Source organism: Pseudoliparis swirei, chromosome 2, assembly GCF_029220125.1.
Source record: "Pseudoliparis swirei isolate HS2019 ecotype Mariana Trench chromosome 2, NWPU_hadal_v1, whole genome shotgun sequence".
Classification (NCBI taxonomy): Eukaryota; Metazoa; Chordata; class Actinopteri; order Perciformes; family Liparidae; genus Pseudoliparis; species Pseudoliparis swirei.
In genome coordinates, this window is record NC_079389.1 from 5,182,213 (window position 1) to 5,204,871 (window position 22,659).

Below are 22,659 nucleotides of genomic sequence, written 5' to 3' on the forward strand. Positions count from 1 at the left end.
ACACACAACGGATATCAGACTGTTAACATACACAATATATGTTCTCCATTATATGATGTGATATGTATTGTCATGTGCAGACTTTATAGGGTTAATCCTGTCACTGTGTTGATGGGCAAAGAGAACAACCAATCAGAGGGACTGAAGATGACACGTGACAAATAAAGTTTTGCTTCTGACAGCGAGAGTTCCACTGAAACAAAGTGACGCCCCACGGTCTTTATTCCTCCGTCATTATATTCCCGGTAACACCGGGTATACAGCCGGGACCGCTGTACATCAACATATCTGCTAGCAGACTTTCACGCTCGTAGCTCGTGCTAGCTACGAGCAGTGTTGGGCAAGTTACTGAAAATTAGTAATTAGTTATAGTTACTTCTTTTAAAAGTAATTGAATTACTTTACTAGTTACTGTATATCAAAAGTAATTAGTTACTAGGGAAAGTAACTTTTAAGTTACTTTTATGTCTGCTTTTTTAATGTCATGAACAGTACTGAACAGTCAAACACAATAAACATATGTTGTAGACCTATTTATTGCAATCAACAGGGCAACAGGCCTTCAAATCAAGCAGGAGTACAAAAGTCCCTTTTTTAGTTAACTTAATACAAAATAACTGTCTCAGTGATTTAACAGTGTTTTTTTTTTACCACATTAGGCCCAATGAAATAAAAGTGATTGGCCTACAGTATTAACACTAATTAAAAGAGAAAACAAAGGTGCCTTGAGGTGCTGCATATAATTGAGGGGGGGGTGCTAGTGAGGCGTGTACGTGCTGATCTGGAGTCAGTTTGGTAGGATTTGGGTATAAATTAATTATTTCATTTAAAATATGGATTTTTATTTAAAGATATTCATGTAATTTGCATGCAAAATAGGTCTACCCGGACCAGCGGACACAAAATTCAACCAGCGGCAAAAACCGCGGACCTGGCAACACTGGAAGTGGCTGTCAATCACAGTGTGGCACCGTGCATGCTGGTCGAGGGGGCGTGCCTGTGATTGGCGGAGTAGAGGGGAGGCGTGCCTGTGATTGGCGGAGTAGAGGGGAGGCGGGGTTAACCTGTCGGAAAACGGAAGTTACGGGTGGTTGACGGGAACCGTTGTTGTTGATGTTCGCGCTGCTGAGCCGAGAGGAGCACGCTGTCTGTGTTGGTGAATGCCCAATAAAGGGAGGATTAATAACGTCGTCCCGTCTCCGTGTCATCAGTCCATAACGTCCGAGACGTTACAATATCATTGCGCCACCAAGGTCCTGCGATGTCAGATCAGAAGCAGCTAAAGTAGCCTAGCTTGTCTTCTTGTCTGCAAGTGTTCATTTTTCACAAAAGAGAGTAACGCGAGTAACGAACTCATTTAAATTTCAGTAACTGTAACTGCGTTAGTTGATTAAAAAAATACTTCGTTACACGCTCGTTACCGCAAAAAGTAGTGGAATTACAGTAACGCGTTACTCCCAACACTGGCTACGAACTAGCTTAAACATGGTTATAATGGCTAATTTATTATTTCTTGGCCTACTTTTATGAATGCAAGACTTGCAGTCAACGTTACGGTACTAATCTAAGTTCAGGCTGCTCGTCATGATCGGTCTCCACGTGTTCAGGGGGACCGGTGACGGTCTCCCCATCGCGCCCAGCCTGACGCTGGTGTGCTCGACACGGGCTCACGTAGTCACACGGCCAGGGTTGCCAGGTCTGTGTGACAAAACCAGCCCAAAAACCAGCCCAATATCAGAACTCATAATATGCCCGTGCCAAACCATATACACTGCTTTTAAAGTCCATGTCCAGTACCGCTGCTACCCATGTTGGTGTCCTAAGCATAACTCCTTCATGGGGGGGGGGGGGGGGCGCAGGCGCCGGCGCCGGCACCGGAGCTCTGCGGCGCGCGCGAGACGGAGATCGGAGTCGTGTTAACGCGACACGTAGAGACAGAATGACATGCTGCTGTAGAGACGACCAACAACAGACGTATTGGAAGCTCATTCTGCACATGCGTTAAATGCGTTAAAAAAATTAACTAATTAATCCTGTAATTTAATCATAACGCGTTAACGCGTTATTTTTCACAGCACTAATATATATATATATATGGTTCTTTGAAATAAGTTTTTTTGAGAAATCATAGGTTAGGGCACTTATAAGCTAGATAGCTTCAGCCTCGACCTTTTCGGTCAGCCACTTTCTTCTTTTGTTGAATTCTGATTGTTGTATATTTTGCTGATCGAAATAAACTAAACTAAAATAAAATAAACTAAACTAAGGGGTTAAAAGGGCCCCATTTGTGAATCCCACAGAACCAAACCCACCCCGGGATGGGGTGTAGGAGTAATCACACGAGGTGATTCTCGCCAAACCGTCCCACCCCGTTGGGGAGGTCGGCGATTCATAACCATACTCGCCTATGAATCTCCTCCCGTGTAGGCGATTCTGAACCGAGTATCGCCCACCGCTCCTGTGAGATTCACAAATCCCTGCTGCTTTGCTGGAAATCACTTCTACTTACAGACTCTGGTTCGGGGCTCCGTGACGTCACTAGCACCAAAGTGCTTAGATGTCACGTGACAATGTTTCCATGGTGACGGACAAGGTCGCGGAGATCGAAGGCACTGCGCGGATGTGTCGGCGTGTACGTGCTGATCTGGAGTCAGTTTGGTAGGATTTGGGTATAAATAAATTATTTCATTTAAAATATGGATTTTTATTTGAAGATATTCATGTAATTTGCATGCAAAATAGGTCTACCCGAACCAGCGGACAAAAAATTCAACCCGCGGCAACACTTCAAAAGTAGCCCAATTCCGCGGGAAAACCGCGGACCTGGCAACACTACACACGGCGCAGCCTCCGCTGTCAAAGTTAAATGATAGGCTATCGTAACCTGCTGACAGGGCGGAGTCACCAGAGAAGTTCACAACAATAGTTTTTTTCAATTTTAATCGGCTCAGGCACCGGAAAGAAGCACCGAAATGTGCGTTGCGTTTCGGTCCGGGTAATACCGGTACCATATTGGCACCGGGTTTCGGTACCCAACCCTACTCATCACAGCTGAAAGTATTTACAAATAAAACGTCTATTCATTGTGTTTGAGCCGTCTTTAACATATTCATGCTGAACCATCGGGATGTACTGGAGTAAAGAGAATTGAAGCAGACAGTAAACCAGCATTTTGTATATTTATTTGCCAACTTATCACAAATGAATATTTTTCCAAGTTATCTTGATCCCACCCTCCCCTCCCTCAAAATCTGTTTTCTACACAAACAAAAAGAACAAAAAGCATTTTTTTGGACAAGAAATCTTGAAAAATCTGCAGGAGGTTCCCAAAGGAGAGAATTGCGTACAGTGCATTTATTTTCAGCAGTCATTCTACATCCTCGCCACCGCTTCCAGTCTCAGGTTCTTTGACGCCAGCTTCCACATTTTCTACAGGCTCCTGGAGGTCTGAGGGGTCAGGCTGAGACTCCTCCATCAGTTCCTCAGCCGGCTCCGGTTGAGAGGATTGTGGCTCCTCTGCTCTTGTCAACTCCTCCTAGAGATAACCAAAAATCAGCTTACAGGCCAAAATGTGTATTATTCAACCATTGATTACAAAAAACAACAACACGTTTTTATTAAACAATCTAATAAATTTGGGGCAGCATAGAGTAGTGTTTTGTTGATTATGGTGCATGTAAAAATAAAAAAAACACTATATATTTTTCCAGTTTCAACGGCAATCAATAAAATATATTTATATTATAATCGTCTGCACCCTCATTATGCATTAATGCAAATACCGTTTGTGTCTCTTTGAAGCAGTGTAAGCTTTCAGATGCTTAATAGCCACTAAACCAAACACATTTAACATTGATGGAAAGGTCTGATTGGTCTAATTAATACAACTACAAACAGGGTCTATTTGAACTTGCCTTGGAAACAGTATCAACAGTTTCCTCCTGCATCACTGGAGCGGGCTGCTCGTGCTCCATTGGTTCTTCCTCCTCTCTCACGGCAGCTGGTTGCGGCTGCTCTGGCGTCTCTGGCCCTTCCAGTGTCACAGTGGGAGCCTTATCTTCAACTGGGGCGGGAACCGGGTCCATCTGTGTGGAAACGGGAAGAAGGACACAACCACAACTCATGAATAATAACCAAAAAGGGATTGATTGACTTATTGGATTGGATTCAATCTATTGTCATTGCACAGAGTACAGGTGCTGAGGCAACGAAATGTATTCTCTGCATTTAACCCATCTTAAGTTAGTAAGGAGCAGTGAGCTGCAGTGAAGCGCCCGGGGAGCAACTAGGGGTTCAGTGCCTTGCTCATGGACACTTCGACTTGCAACTAACGGAGAGAGCGGGGATCGAACCGACGACCTTGGGGTTGCAGGTCGACCCCCTTACCCCACTGAGCTACTGCCGCATGTATGTATACAACACATTAGGTAACAAACGGCTGAACAGATGACATGGAATGACCAGCAATGTTGGAAAGACATTCATTTCTGTCAACTCTAGTTCATCATAATGGATGAATGTTCATCCATGCCTACTACCAACTATTAATACACTGTCATACTCATTGAATGTGTTGTAACTCTGTAATGATTCATCCTGGTCACATGACATCTATTCTTCTGTCCATCCTGGAGAGGGATCCTCCTCTGTTGCTCTCCTGAAGGGTTCTTCACGATGCGAGGTCAAAGGTCAGGGATGTCACATGTGTACAGATTGTAAAGCGCTCTGAGGCAAATTTGTGATTTGTGATAATAGACTATACAAAATAAACTGAATTTAATTTAATAATATCTACGTCGCTGAAGGACGTTAACAATTTATAACAGGCTTTATGAGTTGTGTTACCTCTTTCTCCACGACGGGCTCTACAGGTTTTGGTTCCGGCTTCTTGTGTGCTTCCAGGACCACCATGAGGGAGGCAGGTATGTGAGCTTGCTGTTGCACAGAAAAACAGAGAGAGAGAGAGAGAGGTACATGAAGAAATCCCAAGAGAAGTACAATTCCAGTTAACAACGTATTTGCTCACGAGGGTCAGTGTCGGAGTGGATTCTCACCTGATGAAGCGTGAAGGAGAGGACGTGCTGCAGAAGAGGCTCCCTCATCTCCGGGCAGCGCTCGAACACGCTCGCCAGCTGAGCGGGCGGCAGCTGCAGCAGCACGCTGAAGGACTGAGGCTTCGTCCTCTGGCAGCACTTCACAAACCCCTCCCACACCTTGGGATACTTCCACACCTACAGGAAGAAAACAAACCAATGTATGACCATATTGGACGAGTTAATAGCGAGGGACACTTCCGGGACTTTAATCGGGGTTCGTACGGTCATGGAAAACGTGGGAAAGTGATGGCATTTTTAAATGTTTATTTCTAGTTCCCGGTCAAATGACCGAAAGTGAGGACTTTGAACGATTATTCATCTGCGGATCCTGCTATGGTTGGGGGGAAATAATGTTTTGAATAGTCATGTTTTGACCTGGAAAAGTAATTACAAAAAAAAAAAGTAATTGAAAAGTAATTGAAAATAAAATAATAAAAAATACATTTTTTGTAAGGTAATTGAAAAAAGGTCATGTAAAAAAAAGAAGACATTATTTTCCCCCCCAAAAATGATTAATGACTGAAGAAACCATGAATACGTGTCTGGAGTTTGGTGGCGACCTGCTTGGCGATGAGGCGGGACAGGATGTTCATGACGAAGCCGCCCAGTCGAGGGTACATGGTGAGGGACTGGATGACGGTGCGCATGAGCAGTATGGGGAGGGGGCTCTGCTCCATCAGCTGCTGCATCACCACCGCCAACACCTCGGACGTGTACACGTTTTTCTCCCCAAAGCACAGGTTGGTGGCTGCAGTGGAGACACAGACAATGCAACAGAAAGTGATCAATTAACCACTAAAAATATATATAACAGACAACTTATGATGTGGTTGCACTATTATCCTGTCTGAGTGCATTACACATCTCAAAAAGCTTTAATGGCTGACCTGAGTACAGTGCAATTATTTGGTTGTTATTTTTTACAGTCACACTCTAAAACCTGGCAGTGATGGTATGAATGCATGGCAACATTAATTAAATATAAAAGTGATATACTGGGGGCAACATTGTCAAGTTTAGAGGAACAACAGATTGAAGCAACTGCTGTTCAGGGACAAGAAAAACAAACTAAACTAGAATGGGCACTCGGTAGAGCGCATACCTTCACATATCACAAGATTGGGCATTGGATTATGAACATGTTGGCATTAGTTGCATGCCAATTGGATAAAAATTGGCCGCGCTATGGTAAAAAGAAGATGTTGACCTTTTCGTGACCTTGACCGTTGACCCGATCGATCCCAAAATCTAATCAAATGGTCCCCGGATAATATTTCATCCCACCAAATTTCATGCGATTCAAGAAGATTTTGACCTTTTTATGACCTTGACCTTTGGCCCGATTGATTCCAAAATCGAATTCAATGGTCCCCGGATAATAACCAATCATCCCACCAAATTTCATGCGATTCGATTTAACTTTTTGAGTTATGCGAGGAACACGCATACAAATAAATAAATACACGGCGATCAAAACATAACCTTCCGTATTTTCAATGCGAAGGTAATAAACATAGCTTGAAGGTTTAATCAGTGAGCACAACACTGACCTTTTATGATGGACTTCATATCACACTTGGTGGAGTCTATGTTGTGTAAGGCGATCAGCAGGTCTCCAGGGGTGAGAGGGGACACGGAGGAACTTCCCTCACCTGAGGGACAACACAGTTAGAAGACATCTTTGTTCTTAGTTTCACAATGTTGTACGACGCAAACTGTGAAAGAATATGAAGGCCGTGGGTGGGTGGGGTGGGTCCGTGGGAGGGTGTTTCATTATTCATTGTTATAATAATTTGTTATTTTGTTTTGCCTTTGTTATTTTTATTTATTGATTTTTCCTGTTTTCCTCTTTACAATTGTAATCTGGTTGAAACATGTTATTGTTATTTGATTAAGTATATCATATTGTGCATTATCTTTAAAGTATATACATTATTTATTAAAAATACATTTGAACAACATGTATAAAAAACTACTTGCTCAAAGTGGTAAAAGACATGTTTTTTTGTTGCTTGAACTATATTACGACGTGAACGTCGGCACAACGTAACACAGGGTAAATTTTAGAGGGCAATTTTTGCCCCACTGACTGAACTCCAGGGGCAATTAAAAATAAATCGTAGGCACTTTTTGAAACTTGTGAAATAACATTTAACCTTTGTTTAAAAGTAATTGCTATACTTATTTAGGCTTACAGGATAGGAGCAATTTTCATAAAAAGGGCAACAATAAGACTATTAGGCAGTAGTCTATGATTATAACAGAAAACATAAATCAGACAATCATATTCAGTTTTGCCCTTTGCCCTGGTGTGTTTCTGACATTGGTAATACGTATAGAATAATAACACCACCGGCGTTTACATTGGTCCCCCGTTAACCTCGCTCTTGCTACGCAATTTGGCCACCGGGTAACGATTATTTCGGGAAAATTAGCACATTTTTACAGCACGAAGGAAGCGTTTCAACCAAAACACAGAGAGGGTAGCCTTCTGTTTGTCCCCAGTCACCCACGAGTATCAATGGAAGTCATTTGAATCAGTCGCTCGTCCCAGAGTGACAGAAAGCGGTTGCCTAAAGTCGTCTAGTTGCCACTCACTGTGCTGAGTGCCCAAGAGGCGGTTGAACACCTCCTTCACCACGATGGGGTTCAGTTTGATCAGCTTGGGGAGAGCCTGGATCACTTCGTTCTACACGGGGAAAAGAAATGACAAAAAAATGGTAAGTGACAGAATTCATTATGATTGGGACACCCAGGATGCTCTGATGTCATTTGCCGATATTTGAATGTGTTGACGTGTGCTGATGATGAAGATTAGATTCAAATTCAGTTTATTTTTTATTGCCCAATATCACACATTTGGGGCTTTACCATCTGTGGACATTACGACACCCCTGTCCCGGAACCTCACATGATGTATGCAATCAACTTTACATTAAAGCCAGATCAGGTCGCTCGACTACCGGGATGAGTTGGAGCCGCTCACCTTTTCAAGGCCATTGATGACGGGAATGAGGAAGCGAACGTCTGGAACTCGTTTGTGGTAAAGGTCTCGCACTCTCTCCACCAGCTCTGGAGATGGAGGCACTGGACGGGACAAAGGAAGACTCGTTTCACGCAGCAACACAACTTATTTACTGGACTTTCTTATCATGTGCCATTGTAAGGCCGCATTTTGTGTCGATTTAATTTTTTTACCTTTATCTGTCAATATGTGCAGACAGCGGGTAACTAAAGTCTCCGCCCCTTTAGGACAGTTTTCAACCAAGAGCAGCAGCTCAGGTGAGTTCATCCCCATTCCACGGATCTAGAACAGAGGCGACACCTCGTCAATACCATTCAAACAACTTACATGGAGCACCGCTTGATTTGGTGAGAGTTGCTCATAATCACACATATTAATGAACAGAGCGGACGGTCTCCATTACAATACCGTTCAAATGTTTGTGGTCACTTAGAAATGTCCGTAGCACTGTTTTCTTCAATGGAAATAACATTAAATTAATCATAAATACACTCTGTACATAGTTAATGTGGTGAATGACTATTCTCTGGTGTTTAATGAAGTCTCTACATAGAGGCCCATCTCCAGTGCTCTAATGGTACATTGTGTTATCGCCTTAGAAGACTAACGGAGGGGTAGAAAACCCTTTTTATGTGAGCGCAGCTGAAAACAGTTATGCTGCTGAGAGAACCTATAAAACCGGCCTTCCTTTGAGCCACAAGTTTGAAGAACAACATTAATATTTAAATTTAAAATCATTATTTCTAACCTGTCTTGACTATATTTTGTATTCATTCGATGAATAAAAGTGTGAGTTTTTATGGAAAACACAACATTGTGTGGGTGACCCCAAACTTTTGAACGGTAGTGTATACAAAAACCCTTTTTCTTCTTCTTCAAACATCCCTCAAAAGACACATGTATGACAGAGCGAGGGAACGCCAAACAGCGACTTACGGGCTGCTCTATCGCTCGAAGCACGCTGCGCTTGATGTCGGCGATGGCCTCGGTGTAGACTGACGCCAGCTCGTGGACCATGCGGTGGTTCAGCGGCAGCAGGGACAGGTAGAGGAACAGACACTGTCTCACCGTCTCTTCAGTCCATGGGGCGGCCACCTCTGTCCAAACACACACACACACGTTACAGTGGAGGACTCACACGCCCCATGGAAAAAGAAATGTAATAGTGGCGGTTTCACTGTCATTCATTTAAAACCATTTCTACTCTTTGGATGTCCTCGTGTACAAGCTTCTGGGTGGTTCCTGAGTGCATTGCTCTCACCTGTATCTTTGTCGGCCCCAAAGAGCAGAGATGGAGGGTTGGGGTGGACCAGAAGCTGCATGTAGTTCAGGGCAAACTTCTCAATGTAGTCCCTGAGATGGTCTTTCTCATACATGCGCTTGAGGAAGGCCAAGGCAGTGGTCCGCACCTGAAATATATAAAAGACACAACCACAGAAGAGACAAACGTTCGGTAAGATGAGCGCGTGAGTGACACACGAATAGGATCCAGACGACTTCTGTTCTTCCCACCTTCTCTTTTTCATGGGAGCTGAGATCCAGGAGCACATGCAGATACTGGAACTGCCTGGAGGGCCGCTTGACGATGAGCTCCTTCAGAGTCGTCATGCCCAGATACACTCGAGACTGAAACGACAGAAAGGTCACAAACGAACAGTCGAGAGGACGTGCGGCGGAATCGTCTCTCAGCGCCTCGCCGAGTCTCCTCCGCCACGTACCTCGTCCTCGCAGTAGCGCCGGATTACATCCAATGCCGACTCCGTTATCAGGGGAGCCTCCAGGACCAGCTTGGTGAACAGTCTGGAAGAGACAGGACGGGGAGACAAAATGTGGCTCAGCGATGGTCGAAAAGAACTAAAGAAAGGGCGCTGCAAACGTGTGCGTTTTGACGTTGTCGACTCACCCGTCCCTCTGCTCGGGTTTCTCCTGCAGGCCCGACAGCAGCGTGTACAGACAGTGGTCGTAGCTGTCCAGCCGCCCGGTCGGCAGGTGGCTGAGGTAAGTGTTGTACTCCTGGTAGAGCAGAGAAAAGGCCAGGTCGCTCCTCGCCCTGATGTCCTCCAGAATGAACTCCAGCACGTCTTCTTTCATCATCCCTTCGAACTGCGTCACGAGCTTGGAGAGCAGCTTCACTCGGATCTGCCAGACAGACGGACCCCGCCGTGGTTATGCTCTGAAACAGGCGCTCGTTTCGTGCAACTCGGGTCATTAAAACGATGGGAAATGAGCGATTGTCCCGCGCGGCGATCACGTACGTGGGCCATGCCGCTTTGAGCAATCGTCTTCTCCGCATGCAGAATGCGTCGGATGGCTTTGGAGGTGAGCTTTTCGATCTCGGCCTCTGAGAAAGGCTGGACCACGTCGGACAACCGGAACACTTTTTTTCTCCCGCTCGGCCCGGCCATTCTGGAAGGGAACAAAATAATAAATAAATAAATACGTCAGACTTGACCAAAAAGGCGCCCCTGCCGTCTTTGTTTTGGCACCAGAACTCACTTGGTCTGTCCCGTGGGAACGATGGGCTCGGGGAGCCTCTTGACCACTGGGGCGGGAGCCTCTGGGGGCGGAGTCTTCTCTTTTTCGTAACCGCCCAGCACAGAAATGGCTTGTCCCACCATCGCAGCTTTGCGCTTGATGAACGGGTCTTTGGCAACAGAGTCCTCGTCGTTGCCTTCGTCCTTCATCGCATCGTCTTCTCTGGCTTTGCACTGCTCAAGTCCTAAAATATCACGTTTTTAATTAGAGCCCAGAGATTAAACTGTCGGATAGCAAAAATTAAACCAAGTTTTTTTTTTTTTTTTTTACAATTTTCTTTTTATTCAACAATAAGAACACAAATACAACAAGTCATCAACAACATCGACAACCAGAATTAAAAATAAAATATAAAAAAACAAAACAAAAGGGGGTAAAAGAACAGAAAAACCTGCTGTCATGTCAATTCTGTGTCAACTGCCATAGGGTCCACTTCCTCCATTTACTGTCCATCTGTGGTCCTGTCAGCCGTCGCCTGTGTGTCAGTCTTTCCATCATATGCATTTCCCCCACTGTGTCCACCCAATGGGTCTGAGTGGGTAAGTCCTCAGGACCTCCCATTTCCTTGTAATTACCTTTTTACCTGCAACCATGAGTATCTTGAATAGATACGAATCCCCATCATGCACAATATTCTCTGAGTAAATATACAGATACATCAGCTCATGTTTCATAGGAAATTCGTATCCCAGAATCTCTTGTGTTATCCTATGGACCATTTCCCAAAACTCTGTTATTCTGTGGCAATTCCAGAATATATGTGCATGGTTAGCATCAGATGACCCACAGTTCCTCCAACATGACTTTCTTGTTTCAGAATAGTTATTTGATATTTTGGGTGTGATAAAGAACCGTATCAGATTTTTCCAAGAAAACTCTCCAGGCTCGTGAACAGGTTGTTGTCTTATGTTTTTCCCACATCTTATCCCATTCGTCTTCAGGTATTTCCATGCCAAATTCTCTTTCCCATTTTTCTTTTATATACCCTGTTGTGCTTTTGTCAGCCATCAATGCCTTATATAATGTAGTTATAGTCCTGACCCGCTTCCCTTTATATGTATCGATCATTACTTGTACTACCATGTTCATTTCTAGAGAGAGCTCCTGTCCAATCCGTTTCCCATAATAATCCCGTATCTGTAGATATTTGTAAAATTCCCGCCAATCCAGGCCATATGCCGTTTTCAAGTCTTGAAAGCTCATTATCTTCCCCTTATTCACCAGCGTGCACCATGCTGTAACGCCCTTATCCGCCCACTGTCCGAGTCCCCCACGGTGCCCAGCTGATTTAAAACTGTTATCAAAAGCCACCCATTTTTATATTTTTGCGTCCTTCTCCGCCTTATTATGTCTAAGTAATTTGAACCATAATTCCAAGGTAAATTTTGTGATCGAATCCATTTGATTTCTAACCTTCTTAAATGTTCCCCTATCTCCTATAATACCCTGTATCGGACACATTCCAAATGATTTTTCCATTTCTTTCCATTTTGCTTCGTAGTCCAGTTTGCACCAACAGTGTACGTATCTCAGCTGGGCCGCGTGGTAGTACTCTTTCAGGTTCGGCAGACTCAGGCCCCCCTTCTCCCTCTTCAGCTGGAGAGTTTTGAACCTCACTCTTGGCCTCTTCCCCCCCCATATAAATCTGGATATCATCCTGTCCCATGTTATGAATTGTGTTTGAGGTATCTCTATTGGTAATGCTTGGAACAAATATAAAAGTCTGGGTAATACATTCATTCTTGTTAATTCTATCCTTGAGCTAAAATCCAATGTTAGGGTGGTCCATCTATGTAGATCTTTTAGTAGTTCTTGGTTAATTTGATCATAATTTGCCCGATATAGTCCTGATATGTTTCTAGTCACTTCTACCCCTAAATAATTAATTTTCTTTAGATTCCAATTTAAATTGAATTTTTCTCTGATCTCCTTGGGTGGTGTATAATTGATGGTGAGTACTTGGGTTTTAGTGATATTTATCTTGTATCCTGATAGTTTTCCATATGTGTTCAAGAGATCTAGCAAATCTGGCAACGACTCACCAGGCCGTTCAAGGTATGCAATGACGTAATCTGCGAAGAGGCCAACCTTATGTTCTACCCCGCACACTGTCACTCCTTGGATTCGTCTATTTTCGCGTATGGCTTGGGCCAATGGTTCAATAAAGTATGCGAACAGGGTTGGTGACAAATAGCATCCCTGTCTGGTTGATCTCTGTAGATCGAACTTGTTAGATAGGCTCCCGTTTATTTTGATTCTAGCTGTAGGTCGTTGATATAGGGTCCGAATAATCTGTATTGATTTATCATTGAATCCGAATTTCTCTAGCACTGTGAAAAGGAAAGTCCAATTTACCCTGTCAAACGCCTTTTCGGCATCTACACTAACCAGTATCGTGTCTCTTTTCTGTTTGTTTGCCTGATCTATAATGTGCAGTGTCCTCCTAATGTTACCGTGCGTCTGTCGCCCGTTCACAAATCCCGTTTGATCCTCGTCGATCAAATCCCGTGTAAAGGCCTGCATTCGTCGAGCAATAATAGATGTATATAACTTGTAATCCAAATTTAGTAGCGATATTGGTCGATTATTTCCGCATATTTCCCTATCTTTCCCCGGTTTAGGTATGACCGTTATTATTGCTTCTGTCCATGTTGGTGGTAATTTGCCTTTTTGTAATGTCCAATTGAAAGATTTAACTAACAGCGGAGCCAGTTCGTCCTTGAATGTCTTATATCATTCGCCCGGGTAGCCGTCACTCCCCGCCGCTTTCGCATTTTTTAATCTGTTTATTGCCTCCACCACCTCCTCTATTGAAATATCCCTCGTTAGGGTATCGTTCTGTGTCTGTCCTATCTTTGGTAGGTCTAGTGTGTCTAAAAAAGACTTTATCGCCTCTCTTGGTGCAGACTCTGGCTGTGTATATAATTCCTCATAATATCTTTGGAATATTCTTTCTATCTCCTCTGGCTCTGTTATCAATTGGTTCGTAAGGGGGTCCCTAATTTTATGTATTTGACTTGTTGCGAGTTGCTTACGGGTCCGTCTCGCAAGTAATTTAGTGGCTCTCGGGCCTATCTCATAATAACTTTGCTTATAGAAGAGAATCTCCTCTGTTAGATGTTTCTCTATCTCTAATTTTACGAGCTTAATTTTCTTTTGTGTGTCCAAGTCAGCTGAATTCTGGTAATCTCTTTCCAATGCTCTCAGTGTTTCTATATTTTCCAAATACGTTTTTAATTTCTTTTTTTGCGTAGGTCGCTTCCGAAATGTATCTCCCTCTCATAACTGCCTTCAAGGCGTCCCAAACCATCGTTGGCTCCACCATCTGTCATTTTCCTTAACATATTTCTGTATTTCCAATTTGATTTTGTCCTTCCTTTGTTCATTATTCAGTAGACCCACATTCAATCTCCAATTGGTTATTCTTTTCCGGTTACTGATGCCTATGTCAAGGTACAGCGAGTTATGATCGGACACATCTGCCCCTCCTATATGACATTCATTAACCCTGTGGACATTTCCTGAATCCACAAACAAATAATCTATTCTCGAGTGTACTTTATGCACCGCCGAATAATGCGTGAAGTCCTTCTCTAGTGGATGTAGATTCCTCCATATATCGACCAATCCCATCTCCTCCAATAATGTATTTACGTATCTTGATATTTGTATTTTTGATTTTTTAAGGCTTGTTGTGTCCATGTTATAATTTAAAACTACATTCATATCCCCCCCACAAATTAAAATACCCTCTGTTTCCGCTGCGATAACATCAAATAGCAGTCTAAAGAAGTGTTTGTCAGTCTGGAGGCGCATACACATTCACCAGAGTAACCATCACATTGTCGAGCATCCCTTTCACAATAATATATCTTCCCTCCCCATCTCTTATCTCTTTTTCGTATTCGAATTGTACCTGGTTTGATATCATAATCGTCACACCTCTTCTGGGACCTCCCTTAAACGAACTACTGTACACATTTCTAAAACCGTACCTCTTTAGCTTGTCATGTTCTACTTTGTTAAGGTGAGTCTCCTGCAGATATATAATTTGGGCTCCATCCTTCTTTAGTTTAGTCATAACCCTGTCCCTTTTCTTGGGGGTATTCAAGCCATTAACATTAAGTGACACCAGTCTAACAGTCGTACCCATCTATTCCTAGATCAATAGCCCTATTAAGCGACCTGAACAGCAGTAGGTTGAATACATAAGGAACATTCAACATTGCATAACGTGAAATAAAACATAACATGAAATTATAAAATGCAATAAAACAAAACACAAACTTGTTTCCGAAGAAGGGGAAGGGGATGTCGTCTCCCCCAGGTCCCGTTGGTAGGTTGAGGGGGTATCCTCTCTCTCAGAAAGGGCCCCTCTCTAGAACCGAAAACAAACCCATTCCGTAGGGTTCCCCTCCGTCTAGTTATGTCCAACTCTCTCATTTTAGTCTCTCTCAATCGGCGTCAGTTGCGTTGGATTTATTAGAGGTCCGTTAACATGCCTGTCAGCCGACAAACTGGGTTCCATAATCCTTAGCACGTCCATTCAGGCCAGCGAGCCAGACTCATTTCCCCCGTTGAAACCCCCTCAGCTTCTCCTTGGCAGCAGCCGCTGCCGTCCTCCCAGTCTTGCTTCGGGTCGTCTGTTGCCATTCTGCCGGGTCTCGTGTCTTCTCCCTCCCTGCGGTCGCGGTGCCTTCTCCCGGGAGATCCACCCCGTAACCTCTCTTCTCCATGTCCCTCGCCACGTCCTCTGCACTGTCGTAAGTTTTGACGCCGCTTCCCCAGTGTATGCGCATCCTAGCTAGCGGGGTCTGGAAACGGATCTGTTCTTCCTTTAGAATTTTCTTAATGGGTCCGTATGCTTTTCTTTTCTGGACCACTTCAGTTGCATAGTCATGGTCGAAAAAAATCCTCTTCCCTCCTACGTGGATTTTCCTCTTCCATGCGTGACTGAGCACCATTTCCTGGGTCTCGAATTGTAGGAAGTTCACTCCCACTGATCTGGGGGGTGCGTTCGGAGGTGGCTTCTGTGCCAGGGCTCTGTGTGCTCGCTGTAGCTGGAGTGGGGTGTCGCTAGGCAATTCGAGTTCGGTGGTTAGGAAGCGCTCCAGATACTTGCTTGTCGAATTCTCCTCCGTGCCCTCCGGTATGCCAAAGATGCGAATATTATTCCTCCTCGACCTGCCCTCGTGGTCCGTCAGTTTCTCCTGCATCCTTTGGGTCCGTGTCGTAATAGTTCGCATCTCACTCTTAGCTTCCAGCTGCCGTTCCTCCAGGACAGCTCTGCGTGTTTGGGCTTCCTCCATTCCTCACGCTGCGTTTTCATGTCGGCATTAATCCCTTCGAATTTGCTTTCAGTTTCTTTCCGGAATCCGTCGAATTCTTCCTTTACCTCTCTCCTGACATCGCTTATCCCTTGTTTGACTTCTTTAACCTCCTTTTTCACCTCCTCCAGTTGTTTGCCGATGGGTGCTAGCAAGTCCGTCAGTTGTTTTAGGCTAGCTGGTTCTGCACCTGCCCCGTTCTTCTCACCTCGCTTTCCGTTTTCAGAATTTGAATCCATTTTCTTCCGTTTCTATCTTCACTCACTTGATTTTCTTTGTATATTCGGCCTCTTTACCGGTTCCCTCTTATATTATATTGAATGTATTTGTTTAAATTATAATTTGAGGGTTTATTGTCGCCGAGTTGAGAGAGCTCAAAATTACGTGACTGTTCACTCCAACATCCTACCGGAACCCAAACCAAGTTACTTTTAAACTGTAAAATTAACTTAAAATCACATAAAAAACTAGGGCTGTGAAACGATTACAATTTTTAATCGGGTTAATCACAGGTTTTTGTGGATCAATCATGATTAATCACATATTACCGATATTCTCGGTATATTTTGTGAGAACATAGAGATTTATGACAAAAGACGGATATATACATTTATACATTCTTCTATACAATGGTGCTGCAACTCAGCAGTTATTTAGCAGTTTTCTTCCATATGGAACATTAATACATCTTCATCCTAAACAGAATGTTTAACCCTCCTGTTACCTTTCGGGTCAATTTGACCCCATTCAATGTTTAATGTCGGTGTTCTTTGGGGTCAATTTGACCCCAGGCTGTTTTTCACTGTCAAACATATAAGAAATATCAACTTTTTTATTTATTCAAAGGGCTATTTAGGTAGTCAACAAACAAACATAAAGTACCTCACACTTAAACTTGGGAAGCAATATTAATTCTAATAATTTTCTGGAGGTTTTAATTGCTGGGGTCAAATTGACCCCGAGGGTAAAATATGTTAGTAAATGTAAAAGTAACAGGAGGGTTAAACAGAACATGTTTCTCTTGTTTGTCAACCATTAACTCCACCATGACACAATCTAAAGGCCTCTAGTCTTCCTCTAGCAGCTGCTGAGGCAAACTGACTGTGGGTTTTCTTCATGAACTGGGCCGTGATGAAAGGGACGGCGGGACACCGCTGCAAAGCTGAAACCTCACCGCCCGGACAGGTGGACAGATTGACAAGTGACTTTTTTTTGCTCGGTCCGATGCGCGCACGGAGCTCTGTGGCGCGAGACGGAGATCGATAAGTGTTAACGCAACGCGAAGAGACAGAAATGACATGCTGCTGTGGAGATACGATCAACAACAGACGTTTAGTTTAATAAAAGAACAAAGACGTGCTCTAGAGAACATGTCAGGGGCGGGCCAATCTCTTTAATGTCATGCGATCTACCGACACTACGCCGCGATCGACTGGCAGGTCGCGATCGACGTGTTGAGACCCTGATCTACAGGAAGTAAAAGACAAGGTTTCCGTAGGTGAACCTGCGGAAGGATCATTACCGATGAACAGACCGTCTGCATGAGAGCGGACAGAGTTCAGATTGAAGTGGTGTATTGGAAGCTCATTTTGCAAGTGACTTTTTTTTCGTCCCGACGACCAACAACAGACGGATTGGAAGCTCATTCTGCGCATGCGTTAAATGCGTTAAAAAAAAAAAAACTAGTTAAACCTGTAATTGAATTAACTGAGTTAACGCGTTATTTTTCACAGCACTATAAAAAATACATTTGAATTGTGAATAAATTAAAAGATAAAACATTTATTGTTTGTAGTTTCTGCTTTATACTCTATACTAATGAAACATCAGGAAGTCACTGAACCAGACCAAGAAATAGCCCGACACATGATCCTTTTTAAACCACACATATTTTTCACATTGAATAGACGTTTTATTCACCGACCTGGACCGATCCCCGCTGCAGTCATCTGCGTGGCCATCAACCGGGCCAGATGTTTAATTTGGGCATCAGTGCCAGCTGACTCGACCGGTGTGTATGTGGCCTGGAAGGATGCCGGCATAACATCGGGTAGATACACCATGCTGATGAGCACCTAAAACAACCAGATAGAAGCTGTCAAACTGTCACAGAGTCGGGCTTAAAAGGAGAGAAATTAAACAAAAAGAAAAGGACACGTCCGCTCACCAGGTTGGCCACGTTGTCAGGGGAGAGCAGTGGGTGCAGGAACTCCGCCGTGAGGTCGATGGACGACTGCGCTACAGGAACAGCAGCCGGTTTAGGGACCAGGAGCAGGGCGGGCTCCTCCTTGTCCTCGTCGTCCTCATTCAGGGCCGGCTCTGAGCAAACACAAACAAACATGAATAATACTCATCTTCACAATTAAGCTGCAGGTGTTTGTGTCCAACACTATAGATCAAGTCCATCGGGCTCGGTCGACTCGATTTAAATAAACGGTATAATTTAAAGTAGTAAACTACTCTTTCTTTTTTAACGGCCTTTCATTTTTGTCATCGACTCACCCATCTTGACCTTTTTCCCTTCGGTGTATTCTTCATGCCGAGGCCTTTTGCGCTGCTCCCGCGGCGCAGGAGTCGAGCGCGTGATCTCACTCTGGGCCATGCCCAGGTCCAGCAGCAGGGTGCCGATCTGACCCTGGAACTCCAGGCTGCAGGGATGCTTGAGGACCGCCACCAAGTGCAGCTTCAGATTCTTTCGCACGCTGCTGACCTGAGACTTGGCCAGAGTGGGTGGCAGGTTTGCTAAAAAAAGGTAAAGAAAAAAGAAACCCTTTCATACAAAGATGTGCAACAACAAAAGCAAAACACAAAACGGTATTTGCCTGAAAATAGGGGTCAAAGGTGTTGTGGGATTGTGAACATGACACATGAGAAGCACTGACCATGCAACGTCTCATAGGCCTGCACCACCTCGGACATGAACATGGGCCTCTGACGGGCGATGGTGGCCAGGGAGCCCAGTGTTGTGGTGAGGTTGATGCTGGTAATGGCCGGATGGACCATGAACTTCAGCAGCTTCTCCAGTGCTGCTTTACCCTCCTCACACAAGACATCTGTTGAATCCAACGGCATCAAGATATATCAGTTCTAAAAAAATGAAAGACTTTAATGGACTGGACTAAAAAGAAGAAACAAAAACGTGTTAATTCAGGATTCTAACATACTGTAGCGAATGTACGAGTGATCTCGGGGAACTTTGTCCAGGCTGATGTCGCTCTCCTGTCGCTTGGGAACGTCAGAGTCCGACGTCCGCGGGGACAGAGTGACGATTAGCGACTCCGTGAACTTGATGGCGTGAGTGCGCACGCCGTCGTTTTCAGAGTCCAGCAAGGCCAGGACATCCCCTTTCATCTGCGTGACCAGATCCCAGCATGCCTCTTGCCTCTCCGATACGGCTTTAGAGCGCACCAACCACTGGCGAGGAGGAGACGGGAGCGGAGGGTTTGAAAAGGGAACAGATATCGGTTGTAGTTACGTTATTTTATTGTGTATTTCTATGTAGAAGAAAAAACAGACTACATCACGTCTACAATATTTACTCTTTGGGCTAAAATCATGGCTGTGTAATGGAAAACAAATACTGCACTGGTTTGAATATCATATATTATGAACCTTTAGGGGCCCCTATTCCGTGAAACTCCTCAGCACACTCATTTAACTTCCTGAGAAATCGCATTAGTTATGGCTATCCCCCTATTAACACATTCCTGTCTCACATTCCCCCCCCCCTCTCCCCTCCGCTTCCTTGCCGATAAGTTACACCTCTCTCTTATCTGTCTGTTATAACCTTCAACTCATGAATAGGCCTTTGAAGATCCCATTAGCTCGTCCCCTCGCTAAGGCGACACTCTCTCTCCCCAATTGTCATAATACAATGAAGTCACCTCTCCCTCCGCCCTGACACTCACTACCTGTGCGTACCCCACCCATTGGAAGGAAGAGTATATAACTCGATCATTATTTTAAACATCTCATCCGAAAGCTTGTGAGTAGAGTTACAAATAATTCCGCCACCACACATTCAAAATCTGCGAGTGAGAATATTTCACAAATGATGTATTTACCTGCAGAGAAACTTTGTACATTTGTGTGAGTGTGAGGATGGCTTTCTTCACCACGTTCACGCTGTCATCCTTCAGCAGCATGTTCAGATTGGCGATCAGTCTGAGAAGGAGCTCATTGTCCCGTTTACTGGGGAAAAAAACATTGAAAAGAAAAACTGAGATACTGAAAACAAGAGATTTAGAGCCACGAGAAGACGACTCGTCGGTGTAGACACTCACCACGCTTCCTCTATGAAGCCAATGACGAATTTTCTCACTTCGATCGACTTGTCAGTCTGAAAGGCGATCAACTCCTACACGATGAACATGAGGATGCAAAAAACTATTATTATTAAGATTTGAGTTTAGTACCATGATTCACAATGTGCCACTTTGTACTGTGTACCCCTCTGCACACGACACACGTGTGGTCAAATTACAAAAAAGCAAGCCTAGTTTTTGGGTTGTTTTTTACTTGTGATTTTGTGTGTATTTTATTATATTTTAATGTTTTGTACTATCTGGACCTTGAGTCTGTAATAACAGTTTGATTGATTGAATACAGCTTGTGCATTTAAATAGCTAAACAACAGTTACACAGCCGCATACAGATGTACTTACATCCAAGAAATTGTCGAGAAGAGAGGGATCCTTGTTAATGATGAGCTCCTGGACCTGAAAAATATATTAGCAATTTAATCGACTTTCCACTTCATTAAGGCCGAGAAATGGTTGGGGAAAAAAAGGTAATTTGCAGAGATGTGCGACCAATTTTGCGTTAGTGTTGCAGAGCTTTAGCTATAGAAAGATCTGACTCCACACATTATCAATGGTACCCTTACAAGATAGATAGAGGATAAGGGAGGAGAAGGCGTGTTGAAATAGGCAGCCAATGGCAGGCTTATACACACAATGTGTATCCGGGGAGTCAGACTAGTTTTCATTGAGATAAAACCACATTATTATGAAGCTTAAGAAAAAAACTAATCTATATTTACTTTTGGATATCACAAAAGAGAAAGTCCCAAAACAAAAGAACAATAGAAAAACCAGCAAACAATCAAGTAAGCAACAAAACTAAATCAGAAGACAATTAACAGTCGATAAACGGACTACAAACCTGTTTGAGTACAGTTAACTTTTCATCTGTGGGTATCAGGGCGGCCTGGTTCAGCAGATCCACCACCTGGAACCGGACAAGAAAACTGAATCAACTTTTATCAACTTTATTTGTATACATGGAAAAACACAACATTACTACACGCAACATGAAAATGGATGGCTAGTTGCACCGTAACCAAAATCATAGACATTTCTACTAAAAACTATATTTATTAACCATATATAACAATCAAAAAAGTATGTAATCATCTTCAAAACCAACCTTTAACACAGTATTTCAAAGTTGGCTCTGCTGATGTGCAACACAACTACAAGGTAGGAACAACCGGGCCACATTTAAATAGAAATTAAAGGGACATTAACCGAGAACAGTGAGTTTTTGTCACACTTGTTATTGTCCAATGACCTTATATAGACCATATAAACTACATGAGGTTCACCAGCAGCTCCAAACATCACCTCCGGAGAGACTGCAGCCTGATGCATGAGCAATGTTGCCGACAACACTATTTTGAGGACACACTGAGGTAATTTCCTTTTAAAATGGAGTGTGTTGCTAATTTAACTCACTAATGCATCATCAGAACACCTTACCCTTTCACTGGTGGTCATGTCGACGACACGGGGTTGAGTTCCCTCATCCTCTGAATCCATGACGCTGCTCTGCTTCTCCCACTATGTGGACATCACGGTCTTCAAAATGCAACCTGTGTGACACACAACCGCAGTGAATAGGAAAACGTTATTTGATGCCGTTTTATAACCCGCGCCGAGATCACAATAACATTTAAACTGTGAGGCGAAGGATCGCGTGCTTCACATAATGATCAAACAAACTGGTCTTGCGCTAGTTGCGTGATATATGTGCCACATTAAATACACAGATGCATCGTAGCTACAAGCCATTAATAACAAGGCCTTATGTCGGAGTGCCACAAACCCCAAAATGTTTCGCTTAGCTGGCGCGCGAGCCCCGTGCTAACCGTATTGTTAAGCGTATTGCTGTTTTTAACAACTCGACGTTATACTTACTCTCCGATTAACAGACTCGTTACTTCTGTCGCAGCGACGGTAATTTAAACGTGACCAGTGTGACGGACTAAATAGTGTCGCAGGTTGTGTATATAGCCAGTGAGTTCAACAACTCTGCACTATTAGGGAAGCCGCCATGTTTAATTGAAAAAGCCGTGCTGCTCTTCTTCTACTCTTTCTATACTGTTGTTGAAAGCGCAGCAGAAAATACAGCGCCACCTGCCGGACAAATCGTTGCTGTTGCAGAATAACAACTTCGTGACTTTTTTAGAAAGGTTATGTTCTAATTAAATAATTATTTAAATGCTTTGGGCATTGGAAAATGGCACGTATATTATTACTATAAATAATAAGGTGAACATGTTTAATTTAGTATTGTATTAATTATTAAATGAAAAGGATTCAATTTGAGATTTTTTATATAAAATATGATTTAAAGCATGTTTTCTAAATACTTAAACTAGATATACTGTGATTTC

The 22,659-nt window shown here is 43.6% G+C and overlaps 1 protein-coding gene across 1 annotated transcript; it reads right to left on the reverse strand.

The window, feature by feature from the left end:
• Positions 1–3,165: 3,165 nt before the first annotated feature.
• On the reverse strand, positions 3,166–22,303 carry sympk (symplekin). The gene is made up of 27 exons (XM_056434987.1): positions 22,181–22,303; positions 21,743–21,855; positions 21,147–21,212; positions 20,648–20,701; positions 20,267–20,340; positions 20,048–20,174; positions 19,148–19,397; positions 18,866–19,036; positions 18,486–18,725; positions 18,151–18,302; positions 17,908–18,058; positions 10,618–10,840; positions 10,377–10,527; positions 10,025–10,260; positions 9,840–9,921; positions 9,634–9,747; positions 9,383–9,530; positions 9,058–9,218; positions 8,295–8,403; positions 8,083–8,183; positions 7,695–7,785; positions 6,647–6,748; positions 5,657–5,844; positions 5,055–5,231; positions 4,846–4,935; positions 3,915–4,085; positions 3,166–3,535 (listed from the first exon to the last, which is right to left on the reverse strand). The coding sequence occupies exons 2-27, from the start codon at positions 21,800–21,802 to the stop codon at positions 3,368–3,370; spliced, it is 3,657 nt and encodes a 1,218-aa protein (XP_056290962.1). The 5' UTR covers positions 21,803–21,855; positions 22,181–22,303; the 3' UTR covers positions 3,166–3,367.
• Positions 22,304–22,659: the final 356 nt, after the last annotated feature.